At 33.6% G+C, this 23,191-nt stretch overlaps 1 protein-coding gene across 4 annotated transcripts in view; it reads right to left on the bottom strand.

Moving 5' to 3' along the window:
- PRDM15 (PR/SET domain 15) overlaps nucleotides 1-23,191 on the bottom strand; it is a 169,907-nt gene that overhangs the window by 61,445 nt on the left and 85,271 nt on the right. For all 4 annotated transcript variants that reach the window (XM_074300477.1, XM_074300478.1, XM_074300476.1 and 1 more), the window contains 5 exons: nucleotides 21,027-21,251; nucleotides 19,122-19,254; nucleotides 6,310-6,488; nucleotides 5,859-5,953; nucleotides 4,793-4,880 (listed from right to left, as the gene is read on the bottom strand). In XM_074300477.1, coding sequence (XP_074156578.1) covers nucleotides 4,793-4,880; nucleotides 5,859-5,953; nucleotides 6,310-6,488; nucleotides 19,122-19,254; nucleotides 21,027-21,251 — 720 coding nt within the window. The remainder of the gene's footprint in view (nucleotides 1-4,792; nucleotides 4,881-5,858; nucleotides 5,954-6,309; nucleotides 6,489-19,121; nucleotides 19,255-21,026; nucleotides 21,252-23,191) is intronic.

The following is a 23,191-nucleotide window of genomic DNA, read 5'->3' as shown; positions in this document are numbered from 1 at the left end:
CAAGGTCTTTGTCTCATGACAGAGTTGAAGATTCAGTACTTCTGAACCTCAAAGATTTGGGGGAAAATTTAACCCTGGAGATAAAGTTCAGAGCAGGCACCCAGCTGATTGAGGGCAAAACCACCCTACCCAAATGCCTGATCTTGCCACAAAACTTCAGTCAGGATGTAAAGTTAGAGGGATAAATAAACTAAAAATATTGACAAGTATTAAAAATTATAGATCTAGAGATGCCCCAAAATCCAACCTAAGAATAAAAAGTAACTGAGTAATTGCAAAGAAATATTCAGAGGGGGGAAAAATTGATTTTTTTAGGAGAATGTAGTAGAATTAGTAGTAGAACAGCAGAATATTGAATAAAGAAAATTTGTTAAGTATCTACTATGGGCTAGTCATTGTGCTAAGCATTAGGGATACAAAGAAAGGTAGAAAGAGAATCCTTGCATTCAAGGAGCTTACAATCCAATTAGGAGGCAGAAATGAAGGAGAGCTCCAAGCATTGGGGGACAGCCAATGAAAATGTTAAGAGTTGGCAAAGGGGTGTGGCAGCAAAGTGTCATTCGATTGCATAGTATATAGTGGGGTGTGAGGCATAAGAAGACTGAAAAGGACCAAAGTATGGAAGACTCTAAAAGTTAAACCTTTTTTATTTAATTCTGGAGGCAAAGGAGAGCTACTGGAATTGAATTAATAGGAGAAGTGACATGATCAAACTTGCGCTTTAGGAAAATCAGTTAAGTAACTGAGTGGAAAATAGAAAATAGGGTAGAGAAATATGTGGCAAGAAGATGAACCAGCATGATTATTACTGTAGATTTAAAATAATATAGACAATAGGGGCAGCTAGATGGTCCATTGTATAGAACACCAGCCCCAGACTCAGGAGGACCCAAGTTCAAATTTAGACTCAGATACTTAACACTTACTAGCTGTGTGACCTTGGGCAACTCATTTAACCCCAACTGACTTGCAAAAGAAAAAAAAAAAAATTAAGATAGGCAATAGTATAATATGAGCACCTGAACCCAGGATAATATCAGTGTTAGAAAAGAGAGACACAAGAGATGTTAAAGTAAAATCAACAGATTTTGGTAAAAGATTGAAAGGAGAGAAGGTAAGAGAGAGAAGTAAGACAGAGTAAGAAGTTGGAGATGACACATAGGAGGTTGTGAGCCTGAATGACTGGGAGGATGGTGATACATTTGACAGAAAGAGGGAAGTATGGATGAAGGGAGAGTTTGAGGAGAAAATATGAGTTCTGTTTTAGACATGTTGAGTTAAAGATGTTAATGAAGTATCTAGTTCAAAATATACAGTAGTCAACTGGCAATAAAAGCTTAGAAATCAGTAGGTTAAAGGTGTACAAATAAATATTACAAAAAATTAATATTAATTAATAATACATAATACAACATAATAAAAATAAATATTACAAAAAATTTAATTGCACAGAGATGATAGCTGGCACTGTGGGAGCTGATATCACCAGGTAGTATATAGAGAGAAGAGGGCCTAAGATAAAACGTTAAGTAACACTCTTTGGTGCAGTAGATGTAACTTGGATAAAGATCACACAAGTAGGAGGAGATCCAGCAAAGGGTAATATCAGAACAACATAGGAAGGAGAGATTGTCAAGGAGTAGACTAATCAATAGTGTCAAAGGCTGCAGAAAGATGATGGATGAAGACTGAGAAAGGTCATTAGATTTAATGAGCACTGGGAACTTTGAAAAGAGCAGCTTCAGTTGGATGATGAGGTTGGAAGTCAACCTTCAGAGAATTAAGAGGGAAATTAAAGGGGGGAAAATAGAATCATTGATTGTAAACAACCTTCTCTGGGAGTTTTAGCCAAAAAAAGAAGAGACACGGGACTGTAGCTAGCAAGGATGGATGGATCAAGCAAGGATTTTTTTAGGGATAGGCATGTTTACAGACATTAGAGAAGCAGTCAGTAAACCAGAAGGGATTGAAAGTAAGTAAATTTTTTTTGATTGATCTATAAAAATGATGATTTTTGGGGGGGTATATATTCTATTCCATAGAAGTTGTTTTTATGATTAATGGTTTTGCTGTTTCTTTTAGGCTTTCTAAATAACACATAATATTCTCCAGAAATTGAGTTATTTCAATCTCAGTTTTGACAATAATTTTCCTCCTATCTTTTTATTTTTCTAATAGCTTGTATGACCAACTTATAGCTAGTTGTATGATTCTATGGTATTTTGCTATAGAACTACTCTAACAACTCCTGGAAACATAATAAGCAGCCTAAATGTCTACTTTTCTTACTTCAACTTTGCCACAGAGACATAAATTTGCCAACTAAGAATTGCTTGAATTCAATTTCATAATTTTTAATATATTCTATTATCATCTTTAATATAATTTTAATTGTTTATATATTATATCTTTTGACAAATCATTTTTAAGTAAATAATTTTTAGTCTGCATTTAGGCCCAAATACTTTGAGTATATTTTTGCTATTATTATTCTAATTGTACTATGATCCGTATAAGTGATCATTAAAAGTTGTTTTTCTGCATCTTCTTTCTTCATATTCCTAAAATGAGCATTTTTTTGGTAAACATTCCATAAATTGCTCATTTAAAAAGTACATTCTCTAGTAAATGAAATCAGTTTTCTCCATGTATTTATCAAATATAATTTTTTCCATTTTCTGTTCAGTTTTGAAACCTTAACTGATGTGAGATAGTCAAGCAGACCACTTAAAAAAACAAACAAACAAACAAACAACAAAAAAAATACTGTAATAGAGGTGACCAGGGCTTGAACCAGAGTAATGACTTGTGAATCCTGAGAGGAGATATTGTAGACACAAAAACAAAAATACTTAGCAATTGATTACATTGATGACGTAAGGGAAAATAAAGAATTGAGTATCACAATGATATTGCAAAATTACAAGAACGATGGTGCCCTGAACAGAAATAGGTTAATTCAGAAGATGGATAGGCTTGGAGTGAAAGATAATGAATTCTGTTTTAAAGATGTTATATATAAAATATATTCAATTTATAATTTCTGGTGAGCAGCTTCAGAGCTACAACAAAAGCTCATGAGAGGCACTAGGACTTTATCACTTGAGAACTATAAGCATAGCAATGATTAAAACTGTGTGAAATGATGAAATTACCAATGGAGCAGAGAGAGAAGATGGTCAAAGACAAAACCTTTGGATACACCTATATTTGGTGTGTGATATAGTCGATAAACCATCAAAGGATACTGGAGACTTGAAAAGAATAGCTTGACACACTAGAGAACTGGGAAAAAGCAGTGCACAAAAACACTAAATAAGAGAGAATATCCAAGAATAGACAAAGGTCATTAGTGTCAAATTCTCTGAACAAGAGGGATAAGTCTGAAAAAAGACCATCAAATTTGGCATTTGGTAACTTTGGAGAGAGCAGCTTTAATTGACTGATAAAATTAAAAGCATAGTTACAAAGGACTGAAGAATGAAAGAAGAAATGGAAGCAATGAGCAATGACAGATTTTTTTTTACCAGGACTTTGAGAAAGGGAGAAGAGAAAGAATAATTTTTTAAGGAAAAAAGCAGTGTCTTGGGAATTCTTTTTAAAAAATGATGGGGTTAAAAAAAATGATGTCATCATCATGAACATGTTTGTAAGAAGTAGGAAATTAACCAGTTAGATCGGGAGAAACTAAAAATTAAAGAGAAAGAATGATGGGAAGATTCTCTATTCCCAGTTGCTCTATTCATTCAATTATATCTATAATACCTTTGTTATAAATTGGAGTGATGCTGAATGACTGTTCATTTTTTCCCTCCTTTTCTAGAACTCTTTTAAGATTACCCACTTTCTATACATCCTGAGTTGAATTATTAATTACTGAGTGAGCTTGGAAGTTCCAAGTCTTGTTCTGACTTTAGCATAGCATTACTTTCCAGACTAAGTTTTGTTCTACTGGTTATATTTCTCTTTCTCGTGAATCAACTTTCCCCTGGTTACTGGTTTCCCTAATAAAGTGTATTTTTCCCAGTGAGAGAAAAGGAGGGAGGAGAGAAAAAAAGATTTAACTGAAACAAATAAAATTGAATTTAAAAAAAAGTTTTGATTCAGGCTGAGGGTGGTTAAATACATTTTTTGAGAATCACATAATTAGTTGTGTTAGTATGTGTGTTTTTAAATAGAGCTATAATTTAATAAAGTCCCAATGGGGGATTTTTCTACCACTGAAGATTAGTAAACATTCCTCAATTGGTAGTTTTAGAAATCTCTTAGGGAATTGAGAGTCTGCATGATTTGTCTAGGGTTAAATGGTTGATTCATGCCTAGGACAAGGCTTGCGTAAAAGTCTAATCATATGTATAATTAGATCCATTATGATTATGTCCATTATATTTAAGAAATACAGAAACTTCTAGTTGGAATACTGTAATATATCTTTGTACCATACTACATCTTAAGAAAAGTTAAGAAATGTATCCAAGAAATTCAGAGAGACATGTTTCAGTGGCCTGGAAACTTGCCTGACAAATTTCATTGAAATCAAGGGTAGACTTGAAAAAAATAGATTGTAGGTACAGTGAAAAAATTGAAAAATGTGAAAAAAGTAGAGCTTCATAATGAAAAATTAAATAATATGTCAAAATATTGTGAATGCATGTGAAATCATGTAAAATGAATGACTGCAGTAAAAGATATATTGCTTTTTTAAAAAGTATTGATATGAAAAATTTATTATATAAGTTTATTTCAGTTTTTGCCAGTTAATTTCCACATCACTTAAGAGAACTGTTCTTACCTGTTCTACAGTTGTGAAATTCCAGTGCACTCTCTATTCGAAAGGACTTCTCACAAGTTCCACACCTGTATCTGTATTCACTATCAATCTATTTTCAAATTGAAAACACATTCAGTAAAATGAAAAAGAATAAACCAAAATAAAAATGGACAATTAGCATTTGATCACACTTTTCAAAAGCAAATCTTTATTTGGGCACGTAAGTATTTTACTCAACATATTCAATTAATTTGGCTTTAACCTACTTTCCTAACTATATCATCCAATACACCACTTCGTATATTCCATATTACAGCTAAACTAGATTAATCACTATTTACATTACTTTCCAGTATCTGCATTTTTTTCTTACAATGTTTCCTTTGCTTGAAATACCTTTTCCTCTCAATTCCTTAGGCACTCATTTATGAAACCTGATGCCATTTCTTCCATGAAGAGTTCCTATAGCACTAAATTCCACATTATATGAAAGCACTAAGATTTCATATTTAATTTTTAATTATGATTGCTTGAATAACTAATTTCTATTATTAAAAGGCAGAAATCATATCTAATTAATTTTATATTCTCTAGAGTAGGAGTCAAACTTGCATCCCAGTTTCTATTTGAGTTTGAAACCATTTTTATAGACTACCTAATACAGTATCTGGCATATAATACAAATTCAAACATTTATTTAATTACAATTAAGATATCTTTGAAACAAACCTCAACTGCTTTTTTATTTCAAGTTTTTCCTTTTTTTGAATGCCATTATTTCCCCCATTTTCCCCCTTCTATTTTCCTCTCAAATGCAACATACATTTTTATTCCTCCCGATAAAAATAATCCTACAAAGAACATCTTAGTTTTTTAGCAAATAACGTCTCAATTAATTCAATATTAATCTATTTTCATCTTGGAAATCTTCCAACCTTCCTCATCTATCCAGTTGCTTCATATTTTAATATTATTTTAGTAACTTTAATGCATTGATAGCATTCTCTAAGTTCTCATACAAATCTTTTTTTTTCCAGTAATAATTTCAGAGCTAATTACCTTTTTTCAATAAGTATTTACCACTTACCTCATTTCTGCTGTGCTTATATGAAACATGCTGCTTTAGGCTTTCTTTTCGGCTAAACAATTTTGCACATTCTTCACATTTAAATAGCTTATCACCTGAGGATTCAACCGACATTTTTTTTAATGCCAATTTAGACATGGAAATAAATAATTCAAATAGCACCAGATCACTTGAAAAAGGATTTAGAAACCTTCTAAATATTGGGGTGTCTCTTTCCTTCTCTATCTCTCCTTCTCTCTCTCTCTCTCTTCAGGGACCCTTACCCATCCACATTCTTGATCTTATCTATGTCTATCCAACTATCTATAGCAGCCATAAAAAGATCAAAAAGAACATTTTATTAAAAAGAAGCCCAAGAAACGGTAACATATTGATATCATTTGGATTCTTTTTTTCAATATGCTAAGTTGTATGAAGACTAGTAATTTGGCAGTGTCAAACATAAACTCACCATGAGAACGGATGTGTCTACTGAGGTTGCTGCTGTTTTGAAAAATTTTACTACAAATATTGCACTGATAGACCCGTTTGTGCTCCCCAAGCTGTTTGATTAGCTTTCTTCGGATACCATGTCTGCTAGAAAGAATTAAACTCCTCTTGAGGGATATAGTATTCTGATGATGGGTAAACCTGTCAAATTAGAAAATTAAAAAAAAAAAAAATGTTACATAAGAAATCTGGGAAGCTAAGTAAATCATACTGGTCATTGAACAAACCAGGAAAAGCAATCAAGACAGTTGTACAAATAAAAATTAACACAGATTCTGGATTAACAAAGAAGACTCCACATCCATAACAGTGGAGCACAGCTTTATATCTATAAAACAAAAAAAGTTGAGTGGAAAAGAGATGGTTAATAAAGGATAATTACATTTTCTCATAAGTTGACATTCTTTATATTAAAGTGTCACAGTTTTAATATTCCTTATCATTTTGCTAAAAATTAGGAAAGATGAAAGCTCTTTTTCTCTTTGAAACACCTCCCAATACACACCCATACATATCCCTCCCTCCCAGGGGCATATACACACAGCAAAACCTTCAGTGTAATGCAAGTTGAGTTAAATGAATTATCAACAATGCATCCAGGAAATCTATGATTAATTATTGAATTACCATACAAACATACAATACTGCTGTGATACAATAGGTATCACAGTGGATAGGATGCTGGACCCAGAGTCAGGAAGATCTGAATTCTACCACACTTAGCTGTGTGATTCTGAGCCTTCCATTAATGTTTGTCTCAGTTCCCTCAAGTATAAAATGGGGATGGTGATAATAATAGCATAATAGCATCTCCCTCCTAAGGTTCTTGTAGAATCAAATCTTGTAGATTAATAATTGTAAAGCACTTAGCACAGTTCCTGGCACTGCTGTATAAATGTTAAATATTATTATTATTATTTACAATATATAAGCTCTGAGAGATGTGAGACTTTCATTTTTGTCTTTGTATCATCAGGCCCCAGCACAGTGCCTGGTATACTGTAGGAACTTAATAATGAATAATAATTGACTGGCCTTTTAAACTAAAATTTTAATTTTTTTTAAATGTGTGTGCTTCTCCTCACTTGTTCATAAATATTTACTAATGGTCCTATGAGGTAAAAAATTACTAGACGAAATACAAGAATTGTTGCTGTTGTTTTTAATAGAGATTATAGTCTGGTAGGAAGAATAATTCAAAAAGATAAATAACTATACTAAAAGAAAATATGAAAAGGAATGAACAAATTTGATTATTGATACAATTAAGGTTGCTTGGAACAAATAATATTTGAGTAGGATCTCGAAGAATGGGTAGGATTTCAATAATTAGAAATCAGAATAGATTAGGAACTCTGAGCATTCTAATTTTTAGAGAATAGCACACAAAAAAGGAAGAGTCTGTCTTAAAATGAAGACAAGAGAAATCCCTAAAAAGTGGTCCCAGTGGCCCAATAGTTCACTGTGCTTGTGGGATACATCTCTCTCCCACAGAAATGGCCAAACCAAAAGCCTTCTACCCCAAGCCTACTAGAACTATGACCAGGTGCAAAAGTTCCCGCAGTCAAAATTCACAGACTTGTCTTATTTCACCCCAGAAATTTTCAATGAAGTCTGTAACAACACCCCCCACACTCTTTCCCTTTGCAAACCAGCTGACTCTTGTGAGCAACCGTCCAGAATATCCTCTCTTCTCTTTCACCTTCCTCTGAAACTCTGACAGGTAAGGCCCCTGCCTACTCCATTCCCTTTTGCTTTCACTCTTAACCATTGCTCCAATTTCCCCACTGAGCAGCACACAATAAAAAGCTATAATTAATAAAGTAGACTGGCTTTAATCTTATGTAAGCTGAAGACAAGATATGGTGTAGTACTCTCAGAAAACAGGAGAGGCTTCTTTAGCAGCTTCTGAAATAGCTTCCAGAGTTGGTTGAGAACACCGGGAAGGTAATAATCTATGCTGAAAGGTACCATTCTACACTGGAAGAGTATGGCTTTTACTTGTACTTTTCTATTCTTTTGCTGTTAACTAACTGAGATTAAGTGAGGTGATATATTGTGTGAACCACATGTAACCATACCTGGCCCGGCAGTGCCTGAGATTGGCCCAAAAGAGCCATTCCTTTCTTAGAAAGAACCCATTCCCCTATCATAGTCATCATGCATCTAGGATTCCTTCGGTTTATCCCCACTGGTCATTGCCACAACTCCTTCACCATACTCAAGATCACATGAGATCTGACACAGGCTTTGGCTCCCTGCAGCAAAACACATGCTTGTCTCCTTTTAGCAAAATGCTCCAGATACTGGGGCCATTATTGTTACAACTTTAGTCCTGAGGGATAAAAAACCCATCACCATTGATATGAAGTGGCTAAGCATCTCTTCAAGAATGTCCCCAAATACTTCACTCCAGCTCCACCAAGAAACCCTCAAGAGATTGTAAACTTGCTTGAGAACTATAACAGTAATAGGGCACAAGTATGTGGACTTTACTAGCTGAAGACATATGTCAACACAGTAAAGAGAACCCACACTTCCAAGTTATCCACAGCTGGGCAGTAATTCCCAACTCAGGCTGGTTGGACAGTTTGGAGAGCTCACAAGTAAGTAGAGGATGAGGCAGCTCATTATAAGGATGGGACTTTCTAGTAGACCCAGTAGTTGCTCATGGAATGGTTACCTATTCAGCTACTCTCCAGAAAAAGAATTTTACTGTACTTGAAAATCAGATCCAGGCTCAGATGATAAAGAAGTGGATTAGTTATTATAATAATTTAACCCTGGGGTCTCAACTGAGCAGGGGGAACTGGGGCAGGGCAAATAGATAGTTTAAGAGAAATACCTCAAAGTCTTTTCCTGAATTTTTGGCATTCCTAAGGAAGATACTCTCAGTCCAGTAGAATGTTTCCAAAACTATATTCAAAAAAACCTGGGAACCTGATATACTTTATTTTTTAAAAAAAATTTTATTATAGCTTTTTATTTACAAGATATATATGCATGGCTAATTTTTCAGCATTGACAATTTTGTTCCAATTTTTCTCCTCTTTCCCCCCTCTCCCTCCCCCAGATACAGGTTGACCAATACATGTTAAATATGTTAAAGTATATGTTAAATACAATATATTTGTACATATCTGTACAGTTGTTTTGCTGCACAAGAAGAATCAGACTTTGAAATAATGTGAAGGAAATCAAAAATGCAGGTGGACAAAAATAGAGGGACTGGGAATTCTATGTAGTAAATCAGATATACTTTAAACACACCTTCCTGTGCCAAGGGAGTGGAACCAGGATATTCCCTCCTCAAACCCAGAATCACTATGAATCCCAAGAAAAGCATGATGTTCAAGGCCTCCTCTGGTACTTTTTTTTTTTACTTCTTTGTCTATGTCCAGTATCTCCTTATTTTCTTCCAATTTAGCTACATTTGATATCCTTGATATTCTCCACTTCCTTATCATGCTAGGCAAAGGCCTCATTGAATATGGGAAAAGGGGCAGATTGCCTTAAAACAAAAATAGAAGAGTCCTTGAATAGGAGTTCCAATGACTCTTCCTATCTCCACTCCCAGTTTAATCATCCCTAAGGAACAAACCATTTATGTAAAACTACTCAAGACACAATTAGACAAAAAAAAAAAAAAAATTCTTGCCACCAAAATTCTCTGGCTTCCTTTAGTTCACATCATGAGTCCTTACCTAAGTCCCAATGCTGCCTTCCTGCCTAAGATAATGAGAGCCATAATGCAATCTTACCCTGACCAACCCGGCTGATTCTTTTGAGAATGGCTATCCAGCTCCTCCAGAAAATTCTTCCCTTTTCTCTATCTCACCCTTTAAAATAGTTATCAGATATTCTGGAGAGCAGTAGAGCTAGAATTGCAACCAAGAATCACCTACCAAGCAAAACTGAGTATAATCCTTCAGAGGAAAAGGTGGTCATTCAATGCAACAGAGGATTTTCAAGCATTTGTTATGAAAAGACCAGAAAATCTGATTTTCAAATACAAGCCTCTGGAGAAGCATAAGGAGGTAATCAGGAAAGTGATCTTATGAGGGACTTAATAAGGTTTATCTGTTTACATTCCTACGTGGGAGGATGATACTTGTAATTCATTAGAATGGTCTCATTATTATGGCAGTTAGAAGGAGTATATATAGACAGAGGGCATGGGTGTGAATTGAATATGAAGGACTAGTATCTTTAAAAAAAAAAAAAAAAAAAAAAAAAGATGAAATTAAAGGGTGAGAGAGGACTGTCCTGGGAGAAAGGGAAAGGGAGAAGTGGAATGATGTAAATTATTTGCCATAAAAAAAAAAAAAAAAAGGTAAGAAAAAGCTTTTACAATGAAGGGGAAAAAAGGGAGAAGAGGATGACTGAGTGAACCTTACTCTCATCAGAGTTGGCTCAAATAGGAAATAACATACATAATCAAGAGGGATGCAGAAATTTATCCACCTTGCAGGAAAATAGGAAGGGAATGGAATATGGAAAGAGGGGAGAGTGATAAAAGAGAGGGTACATTGGGGAGGGAGTGTCAGTAGCAAAACACTTTTGAGGAGGGACACGGTGAAAGGAAGCGAGAATAAATGGAAGGGGGCAATACAATTAGCAATAGTAATTGTAAATAAAAAAATTCTCTGATGGAATATTATTGTTCTCTATGAAATGATGAGCAGGATGCTTTCAGGAAAAAAACAAAACAAACCTGGAAAATCCTCCATGAACAAAGTGAAATATACTATATACAAAGTAATAAATGTTCTGGGATGACCAACTATAAAAGAACTTTGTTATTCTCAGTAGTACAATCATCCACAACTACTCTGAAGGACTTATGATGAAAAATCATATCCATATGCAGAGAAGGAACTGATTATATCTAAATACAGATCGAAGCATTCTCTATTTCTCTCTTTATTTTAATATAATTTTTCTTGAGGGTTTTTACTTTCATTAGGGTAGGAGATTTTTGTTTTCTGGGGGAAAGTGAAGGAAACAGGGTTAAGTGACTTGCCCAGAGTCACACAACTAGCAAATATCTGAAGCCAGATTTGAACTCAAGTCTTCCTAACTCTAGACTCTGTGTTCTCTTCATTTTGCCACCTATCTGCCCTGCCTTTGTATTAGGGGATTTTAATATCAACATAGATGATAAACTTCCTAGCCTCCCAAATCCTGTCTCCTTAAGTCACATGACAACCTTTTCACTTCAGTACATACACAAATATGGATGGTTACATGCTAGATCTCACTGTTACCCACAAATGAAGTGAGTGTAGGGTTATGATCTCAGAAATATAATCTCAACATCATAGCCATTTCAATATGCTGTCCTCAAATCCTGAATTGCTAACTTCTGTCATCATTGATCTTTTGCCAAATGTTGGTTCTAGATTTATCATCCAGTTTCCCCACTACTATTTGCAACCTGAAGACTGCAGCTGGAAGTCTCCCAACAATGTGAATGAGTAAATTACTTACAAAAGTCATTTTATTCAAGATGAGTTTATCCCTCACTGCAACAAGGCATTCTTTTTATTCCTCTCTAATTGAATTCCTACCTCCTCTCCCCCCCAAAAAAATTTTAAAACTCTTCTTTCTTCAATCCTCACACCTTCTCTTTGTCCTGAAGTTGTGGATACTCTTACTTTATTGAAAAAAATTGAGGCCAATTAATGTGAACTCTTTCTCTTCATCTCAAAACTTCAGTTTCTGATAAAGACTAAACCATACACGTGCACTCGATGCCAATTGCCTTCTCATTTCTCCAGCATACTCTATCCTCATTCATCCTTTCCTCTCTTGAAACAATCTCTCTGACCCAGCAGTGTTTCTACTGGACTTATATATCCCAGAGAGAGCTTAAAGGAGGGAAAGGGACCGACATGTGCACAAATGTTTGTGGCAGCCCTCTTTGTAGTGGCAAGAAACTGGAAACTTAGTGGATCTCCATCAATTGGAAAATGGCTGAATAAATTATGGTATATTAATGTTATGGAATATTATTGTTCTTAGGAAATGAGCAGGAGAATGATTTCAGAAAGGTCTGGAGAGACTTTATATGAACTGATCCCAAGTGAAATGAGCAGAACCAAGAGATCATTATACACAACAACAAGACTATATATGATGATATACATATATATGATGATCAATTCTGTTGGACATGACTCTCTTCAACAATGAGATGATTCAAAGCAATTCCAATTGTTCAGTGATGAAGAGAATACCCAAAGAGAGGACTATGGAATCTGAGTGTGGATCACAACATAGCATTCTCATTCTCTGTTGTTATTTGCTTGCATTTTGTTTTCTTTCCCAGTTTTTTTTTTCTTCTTGATCCAATTTTTCTTGTGCAGCAAGATAACAATATAAATATGTATACATATGTTGGATTTAATATAGTCTAATACATGTTAAATATGTTCAAATATATCTGCCATCTAGGAAAGAAGGAGATAATTTGGAAGAGAAGACTTTGCAAGGGTCAATGTTGAAAAATTACCCATGCATGTTTTGTAAATAAAAAGCTTTAATAAAAAATAAAAAAAAGAAAACAATCTTTCCCTATCATCTGGTTCTTTCCCTACTGTGTTCAAATATGTTCACCTCCTGCATCCTTAAAAAAAAAAAAAACAAAAAAAACCAAAACCTCAGTAGACATCACATTTAGCTATCTTTTATATCTTCCTTTCTAAGACAAACTCCTTGGAAAAAATTGTCTATACTTGCTGCTCCTATTTCCTCTGTTCTCATTCTCTCCTCAGTTCTTTGAGATCTAACTTCCAATTTCATCATTCAACTGAAAATATTCTTACTAAATTTATCAGAATTAACAAAATTGATGGCCTTTTGTCAATCATCATCCTCTTAGCTGGAGAGCTCAGTTGGTTCAGAATGGCAGTTCTACAAGTTTCACTTTGCTCTGGAATTTTTGCCTGGTTCATTCTGCTATAAGCTTCAGACTGGGTTGGAAGCTAGAACATAAATCTACTTTCAGGTCCACATCCAGGTCCCAGCCACATAGCTGTTGTTTGCTTCTGAATGTCTTCCTTGCTTGATCTATTGTTGTTGTCATACAAGGAGCTACCTGGCAGTGGCTGCTGCCTCTTGTGAGAGGATGATACAAGGAGACTGAGGGGCAGTTGCTGTTCTCTGATCTGACTGAGAGGCCGTTGCATTGTCTGACCTCTCCCCTCTTTCCTCTGCCTCCAATTTATCTCATTCCCAGTTCACAACACCTGTGTCAGCAAAGGCCTTTGCTCCACAGCTGTGGAGGCTCATGGAGAATTGACCTGCCCCTTAACATATTGAAAAGGGCCAGGAATTTTTCTTTACTCTGCATTGTCTTTACCTAGGCATAGATCCACTCTTCAGTTCATCTTGGATCTATGATTCTGAATTATATAGTGAGTCAGTCAATCAGTTAATCAATAATCATTTATTAAGTACATGTTATGAGCCAAGCACAATACTAAGTGTGAGAGATGCCCCCCCAAAGTAAACAACAGCCATATAGAGGAAACAACATGTAAACAAATATATACAAACAACCTATATTCAGAATAAACTAGAAATAATTAATAGTAAAAATCAATCAATCAATCAATCAAGAGGGATTGGGAGAGACTTCTTGTGGAGCATGAGATTTTAGCTGAGACTGGAAGGAAGCTATGCAAATCAGGAGGCAGACATGAGGAGGGACAGCACTTCAGTAATGGGGAAAAGCCAGAGAAAATGTCCCGAGTTAAGTGAAATGTCTTAGTGGAAGAATAGTAGCAAATAGATCACTATTACTAATGTGAAGAATATAAAGGGAATTTAAGATATAAGAATTCTGAAATGGTATTGGAATGGATATGAATGGCAAATAAGAGAATTTTGTATATGAACCTGGAGGTAATAAGAAGCTTCTAGAGTTTATTGAGGATGGGGGTTGGGTAGGTCAGACCCATTCTTTAGGAAAGTCCCTTTGATAGTTGAATATCTAGGATAAACTGAAGTAAGGAGAGGCTTGTAATAGGCCAATTAGCAGGCTACTACAATAGTCCAAGTAGGGGGCAGGGGATGAAAATCTTCTGGTAAAACCTGTTCTTACACATTGCACAGATTTAGGCCCCACTGTGGTAGATCTAGATCTCTTGTCCTCGTACACAGACTCTCCTTGGGTCAGAATGTTCTGCATGACCTGTACATGCCTACATTAATCCCCAGTATCCACAAAGTTTTTCATCTTTCTCCTGATGTCAATCTGGGCTTGGACTTCCTAATCAGGATTTAGTCTGCTTCATTTTATTTTTATTTTTCTCAATAATATTCTATTTTTGCAATTATATTTAAAAATAATTTTCAATATTCATTTTTGTAAGATTTTGAGTTCCAAAATTTTTCTTGTTCCCTCCCATTCTACCTCCCCAAGAGAGCAAGCAATCTGACATAGGTTGTACATGTACAATCATTTTAAACATATTTCCATGTTTCTCATGTTGCAAAAGAAAAATCAGACCAAAAGGGGAAATGAGGAAAAAACAAACAAACAATAAAAGGTGAAAATAGTATGCTTCAATATGCCTCTAGTCTCTGGATCAGATAGCATTTTCCACCCCAAGTCTATCCTGAATCATCTCATTGCTGTAAAAAGCTAAGTTTATCATAGTTGATCATCATATGTCCTCCTGGTTCTCTTAACTTCATTCACTGTTAGCTCATTTAAGTATTTCTAGACTTTCCTGAAATCAACCTGTCCATCATTTCTTATAGAATAATAGTAGTCTATTACATTCATATATCATAAATTATTCAGCCATTCCTCAATTGATGGCTATCCACTCAATTTGTGATTCTTGCCACTATAAACAAACAAACAAAAAAAAGTTTGCTTCATTTCCTAGATATATTTAAAGAAGTTGGAAGTATAGAGAAGCTCACAGAACTTCTTTCTTCTACTCTGTCATTTAGGCTCTACGTCCTCTACTATCACTGAATTTTTTTTAAAAAAGCACTTAAATCCTCAAACGGATCTGTGGTGTAATCAATAAAAGTATTTCCACAATATAAACTGGGAAAACATTTTTACAGTCAAAGATTCTTATAAAGATCTTATTTCTAAAATATATAGATAATTGACTCTAGTTTATAAGAAATCAAGCCATTCTCCAATTGATAAATAAATGGTCAAAGGATATGAACAAACAATTCTCAGACGAAGAAATTAAAACTATTTCTAGTCATATGAAAAGATGCTCTCAGTCATTATTAATCAGAGAAATGCAAATTAAGACAACTCTGAGATACTACTACACACCTTTCAGATCGGCTAGAATGACAGGGAAAGATAATGCGGAATGTTGGAGGGGATGTGGGAAAACTGGGACACCGATTCATTGTTGGTGGAGTTGTGAAAGAATCCAACCATTCTGGAGAATGATTTGGAACTATGCTCAAAGAGTTATCAAACTGTGCATACCCTTTGATACAGCAGTGTTACTACTGGGCTTATATCCCAAAGAGATCTTAAGGAAGGGAAAGGGACTTGTATGTGCAAGAATGCTTGTGGCAGCCCTCTTTGTAGTGGCCAGAAACTGGAAGCTGAGTGGATGCCCATCAATTGGAGAATGGCTGAATAAATTGTGGTATATGAATATTATGGAATATTATTGTTCTGTAAGAAATGACCAACAGGATGAATTCAGAAAGGCCTGGAGGGACTTACATGAACTGATGCTGAGTGAAATGAGCAGGACCAGGAGATCATTATATATTTCAACAACAATACTGTATGATGATCAAGTCTGATGAACGTGGCCCTCTTCAACAATGAGATGAACCAAATCAGTTCCAATAGAGCAGTAATGAACTGAACCAGCTACACTCAGAGAAAGAACTCTGGGAGATGATTATGAACCACTACATAGAATTCCCAATTCCTCTATTTTTGTCCACCTGCATTTTTTATTTCCTTCACAGGTTAATTGTACAATATTTCAAAGTCCAATTCTTTTTGCACAGCAAAATAACTGTATGGACATGTATAGATATATTGTGTATAGATATATTGTATTTAACATATACTATAACATATTTAACATGTATTGATGTACCTGCCATGTGGGGGAAGGGGTGGGGGAAGGAGGGGAAAAATTGGAACAAAAGGTTTTGTTAACTGTCAATGCTGAAAAATTACCCGTGCATATATCTTGTAATTTTAAAAATTAAATTAAATTAAATTTTTAAAAAAGTATTCCCTTTAAAAGGTTAATTATTTTATATCTCCATCATGGAGCCTGGGTCAAATGTAGGTGGAAATTGATGAGGCAATCCATATGTGACTGCCTCTTTTTTTATGCCTTCCCATAAATTTGTCACATAGAGTCCATCCAATGTGAGGCTGCCTTCCTCAATTTCTCTTAATATTATCAAGCATATGAACTGATTTTCAATTATGCCTGCTCTTTGCATCATGACCAACTCAATTTTTCATTGACATATTTCTTTGATGACATTATTTCACTCTTGATGGCTATTTTTAATTCTTCAGAGATTATGTTTCATGGCTCATAGCTACATAGTGTCAGGATAAATATTGGCACTAAAAGGATGACTTATTTGTTTCTGGAAGGCACTTGGGATTTTTAAAGGACTTTTGCAGTCTCCCAAAGGCAATAATGCATGTTGTTTTCTTATTTAATTGTGGGTACAAAACTCATTGCCCATCAAACTGCACGTCATTATCTGTACAATAAGCACTCCTTTATCGACATGTTATTTCTGTGAAGATAATTAGATCAAATTGTTTTGAGTGGATAGGGACCTCATTTAGAAGTTTCTGTAAATCTAGGGCTGACTGAATAATGCCATGAAAAAAGAGGAGCATCTGGAGGATGTTACCATCCATAGACAATCCTTTTTCAATGTAGATTCCATGCTGGATGATTTTATAACAGTAGTGAACATTTAGCTAAATAGTGAAGATTAATCTCCTTGTTTCATGCCTATTAGTGAATGATCAGATAGCTTTCTAACAAGCTCAAATGCATTGTTATACCTTTTAAGGAATTTTAAATAATTCTGATATCTCTATGGGAGACGCCTGTTGGAGAAGTTTTTTTAAGGTATTCTTTTATAGTAACAGATTAAATGCTATTTTAGAGATCAAATGTAATAAAATTTCTTTTAAAAATAGTTTTGAAAAGTGAATACAAATCAATGTAAAGTCGCATTCTTATATGTTAAAGAATAGCAGAAATACAAGATGGGAGAGGTATGAATAGAGAACAATTCATGTGGGGAAAACCTCTAAAGATTTTAGTCTAATTCAAACTCAGTAAATCAACAATGTGATAGGATAGACAAAGGCAATTGCAATCTAAAGCAGAATTAATAGAATCAAACCATTCAGAATGAAGAAAACAATATAATGTGATTTCAGGAATATAGATTTAGAGCTGGGAAAAACTTTAGAGGCTACTGAATTCAACCCCCTCATTCTACAAATAAGGAATCTGAATATTAGAAATATAATTTGTCCAGAATGATGAAAGTCATTATAGAGGTGGTTTGGGAACCCAAGATGCTGAACATTCATCCAATATTTTTTCAACTGTTCCATGTTGCTATTGCTATGTCCTATGCTTTGGTCAGATCAGTCATCTGGGCTATTCTGAGTTCTAATTTTGAATTCTAATATTTTTAAAAGAGAAACCAACAAATAGGAATGTGTTCAGAAGTTAGAAACTACAATGAGGAGAGGATAAAGGAATTCTAATATATGAGAATTAATTAAAAGAGCTTTGAAAGAAGACAAGCTAGTTTAAAAGGGATGTAGGAAAAATGTGATAATTATCCAGTTACTGGGAGGAATGTCTCATAAAAAAGGGAATTAAATTGTTCTTTGTTGTTCCTAGGAATAAAGGGAAGTAGCAAAAAGACAGATTTAGACTCAATGTAAAGGAATGAAAGTTGTCCCAAAGTGAAGTGATTTGCCTCAAGAAGTAATTAATTCCCATTATTGTAGGACATTAAACTGAGAATTTGTTATTGTGGAAAATAATACTGCTTAGGTACAATGTGGACAAGATGACCTTTCAAATTCCTTGCAAATGATTGAATTCTATGATTCTGAGACAATGAGATAATCAAAGAAGGAAGTACATTGAAGGAAAGGAAGTAAACTTTTGCAAATATTTGCATGTAGAAAGCAAAAGAAGGAGGAAAAGAAGGCAGAGAGGATGAAGAAAAACACTCAAGAGGGAGAAAGAAAACCATAAGAATGTAACCTCATAAAAGACATAAAGAATAAAGTGGCCAACAGTGTGACCTGGTATCAGAAAATCAAAGAGAATGTGAACTGTGACAAAGCCAATGAATATGGCAAGGAGAAAGTCAGTTGGCTATTTAAAAAAGAACTGTCTCATGCATAGGGACAGAAGGAAGAATGTAATAGGTTGAAAAATAAATTATAAGCTAATAAAGGCAAGTAATGTAGAATGCTTTTTCAAGAACTTTGACAATGAAAGAAAAAGAGATGGAATTATAGTCTAAGTAATAAGAGTCAAGAAAAGAATTTTGTTGCGTAGGGAAATTTAAGTATGTTTGAAACATTTAATAGTACGTGGTTTAACCCTCCATAATATTATATGAAATGACCAATCTTCATCAGACTATTTTTAAGAGTGTCTCCTATCTTACAAAAGTAATTCCAATACTAATTACTAAGTTATCGTATTTGTGGGACTAATAGAACAAAAGGTTTAATTGATAACTTACTTTGGAACTGAACTGACATCTTTTGTAGTACTGGGCAGCTTTCCTAAAACAAGCTCCATAATCCGCTCATCTGTAGTTGAGTTAAGATCTTCATCAGGTGGGATTTCTGTAATAATTTCTGCCACTTGATCCACTGGTGAAGGGAGAGGAAATATAAATTATATGCATACATATGACAGGTAATTATACCTAAAAACTCCAAAAAACATTATTGTAAAATTATTGTAAAAATAATTCTTGAGTTAGTGAACAGAATATCTGAAACAAACTAAAGAATGTTTATGAAAAAACACTTAAATCATGTGATTATTAAAAGTAAATTTGGACTAAAAAACAACAACAACAAAAAACAAAGTCAAATCAGACATCTTGCAGAATCCTGATAGAATGATATACAGGAAAGCAAAATTAAGTTTTTCCCCAAAATTGGATGTGTTTATGATGATCACAAAGAGTCAGAGTACTTCATATTTATCGAGTGCTTTAAATTAGTCTTTTTCTTACAACAATTTTTATTTCTGTAATTATCATTATATTCATTTTTAAACATGAGGAAATTGAAACTCTGAGAGTCTTGTGACTTGTCCATGATCATGATACTAATATGTCAGGTCTTTAATTTAGGCCTTCTAACTTCAAATTCAGTGTTCTTCCCACTATACTATGCTGCCATAAAGGTAAAATACACTATAAATTCTTACGAATAAAAGTGAAAGACAAAGAAAAATTTTTCCATATTTACTGTAGTTCATTATGATATTAGGCATATAAATAACAATATGTTTATGGTTTTTAAAAGTTGAAATATTCCAATTTTTTCTTCTCAAAGCTACCAAAAAAATTTCAAATATATTTTTACATATATATCTAAATGTGTAATGAAAATCTATACTAAATAATTTTAATGCTTTAATGCTTTTAAATTTTTTAAATCTATGGTACTGGAAACTTGATCACCTTCAAACCTTATTTTAGACATTAGTTTTGATCTTCTCCCTGTTAACATTAGGAAAATGACTAAATTTTATAGAATCATAGTATCACAGTATCAGAGATTTGGTGGAAGTAAATTTTATTGTATTTTTCTTTTTTTTTAATATTTCTTTTCTGTACATGAAAGAGTACCATCCACACACCAGGCTACATCAGAAGCCAGAGGACTAGATAATGCATAAGTTGGAAAATCAACCTCTAAGAAGCATACTGGCTAAACACAGCAGAAAAATCTTAAGTGGAAAATTTCAGAAACTAGAATGTATTTAAAGCACAATGATTCAATTAACTTATTAATTTGGTAAATATAAAGCCTGTTCTCATTTTAAGAGATTTCAAAACCAGAAGATCAATAATAAAATCTAATCAACATGTTTTAAAAACTTATTTTTGGTTCTAATCACATCATATATAGGAAACTGAAATGCACAGTGGAAAGATTCCTGGGTGAGTATCAGCAGAAATTGTTGCAGTTCAAATCCTGGCTTTGAGAGCTGTAGGAGTATAGCAAGTCATTTAAAGTTCTCCAAACTTCAGTTTTCTTCTCTATAAAATGGCTAGCATAATTCTACTACTTGCTACATAGGACTGCTGTAAAAGAAATTCTTTGTAAAACTCAACTTATAGAAGAAATGTGTTATTATTACCTGTGCATTTACAATTATTTCATGATTCCAGTCTCTATCCACTCTGATCACCCTATACAACAATGCCAGAATAAAATATATTTTACATTATAATAATACATTACATACATGACTAAGTACCTCAGTTTTTTTTAATCTGTCAAATGAAAACATGAATTAAATTATTTCTCTGAAGTCCTTTTCATCTTTAAGGTCTCTGATCCAAAGAAATGGAACTCTACCAATTCAAATTGGCAACCATTTTCCAGGAATCAGTGCTACTCACCTGCTGGTTCCTTCTCTTCAATGATAACAAGAGGTTGTTCATTTTTTGAAGTTTTGGATTTTTTACTTCTTCGGGGCTTTTTCTTTGGTTCTCTGTTGGCACTGCCACTTTCAAAAACAACAGGTGTATCTTTAGGAAGTACCTCTATTTCTTTATCTGGAGTTATTTCATTATGGCTAGTTGGAGGTATGCCTTTGATTTGTTCCAGATGACTCAATACATGCTCTATAGAAACAAAGAAAAAAATAAGAAATACTTGTATTTCAATGGAGTTAGACTAGATCTCTAAAGTTTCTTATAATGGTAAAATTCTTTCCGTATGCAGACATATAAATATTATCTACCATTATTCCTTTCAAGAGGAAGATCATGCTTTGTTTTGGTTTTGGTTTGGTTTGGTTTTTTTCCTGAGAGAAAACATACTACAATAGTAGAAAAACTTGAAGTTGGAAGAGGTAGGTTTGAATTTTGCCTGAGATGAGCACTAGCTTAGTGACCCTCTTTATTGTCCTTATTGGACTAGATGACTTCCAACATTACCTTAACATCTCTACATCTGATCTTATGACATTGCTTAATTTCGTTATGTGAAAAATAAGGATGATACAGTTTTTTTTTTTTAACTCAGAGTTATTGTAGAGATAAGGTTCATAAACCTAAACCAAGTATATAAATGTGATTTTACTACCATTATACTATTATTTTAGAAAAAGATATGCTCTTCACAAAACACTATAATTACTTCTAAAACAGTCACACAGATATCAAGGTGATTCACCTTTATATGAAAGAAATTATTTCCATAAGCATACATCACACTATTGTTGCAATCTTAGAGAATTTCAAGGACTTTCTAACTACTCATAGTGAACTGTGTTGTCTCCCTAATTAGAGGATGAACACTTTCGGAGAAGGACATGCCTAATCTTTTCTATTTGTATCCCCAAAACTTAACAATTGCTTTTTCATTCATGACATTTTTTAAAAAGTTGTTTTAAATATGATCAATTATGATGATTGTCTTCCTGATCTTGAACCATTCTTGTATACTTGATATAAATCCAACTCGATCCATAATGAATGATTTATTAGATAAATTGCTGTTGTGAGTTTAACAGGATTTTTTTTCAAATTATTTTGATATTTTAAAAGTTTTATTTATTTTCCCTTTTTAAAATAGCATTTTATTTTTCCAAATTCATGTAAAGATAGTTTTCAACATCCATTTTTGTAAAACTTTATGTTCTAAATTTTTCTCCATCCCTCCCTTACTTCCCTAAGACAGCAAGCAATCTGATATAGGTTAAATATGTGCAACAGGATTTTCAAAAATTCAATATTCATTAATGACATCTACCTACAGTTCTCTTTTGCTTTAACCTTCTTTACCTTAGGTATTAGAAAAATATTTGCCTTTTAAAAGGAGAGTTAGGTATAGTGCTTTCTTTATCAACATGTTAAGAATAATTTGTATAGCAATGGCATTAGTTTTTGGGTTTTTTTTTTTTTTAACTTGACAGAATTTTCCTGTAAATCAATCCATCAGGAACAGGAAATTATTCTCTGATAATTGCTTTACAACAGCTATTTTCTATTTCCTTTTCAGATACTGAATTATTTAAGAACCACATTTGGTCTTCTGTTCATTTCAATATTTTTGAAGGTAGTCTAATTTCTTTTGTGCATAGGTACTAATAATTTTTTTTATCTCCTCTGATTTTCTTTTAATTTCACCTTACTCATTTGCTGTTTATTTTGATATATTGTTTTATCACTATCAGTATCTTCACATATCACAGTATCTTTCAATTATTTTAAAATAATTATTAATAATTATTTTTTCTCCAATTACATGTAAAATATTTTTAAGTCTTTTTTTTTTTTAAAAAACATTTTTGAGTTCCAATTTTGAGCCTCTCTAACCTCCCTCCACTGCCTCCCCCATTAAGGCAAGAAATCATCATGATAAAGTTTATAGATGTACAGTCATGTAAAACCATCTCCATGTAGCCATGAACACAGACCAAAAAAAAACAAACAAACAAAAAAAACCAAGAAAAATAAAGAAAAGGTATGATGCCAACTCCATCAGTTCTTTCTCTGGAGATAGGCAGGATTTTTTTTTTTTTTTTTATCATAAGTCTTTTAGAATTGTTGCTGATCAC

This window comes from Sminthopsis crassicaudata, chromosome 3 (assembly GCF_048593235.1).
Source record: "Sminthopsis crassicaudata isolate SCR6 chromosome 3, ASM4859323v1, whole genome shotgun sequence".
Classification (NCBI taxonomy): Eukaryota; Metazoa; Chordata; class Mammalia; order Dasyuromorphia; family Dasyuridae; genus Sminthopsis; species Sminthopsis crassicaudata.
Note: the sequence above shows the minus strand (reverse complement) of the source record. Positions and strands in the feature narration are given on the sequence as shown.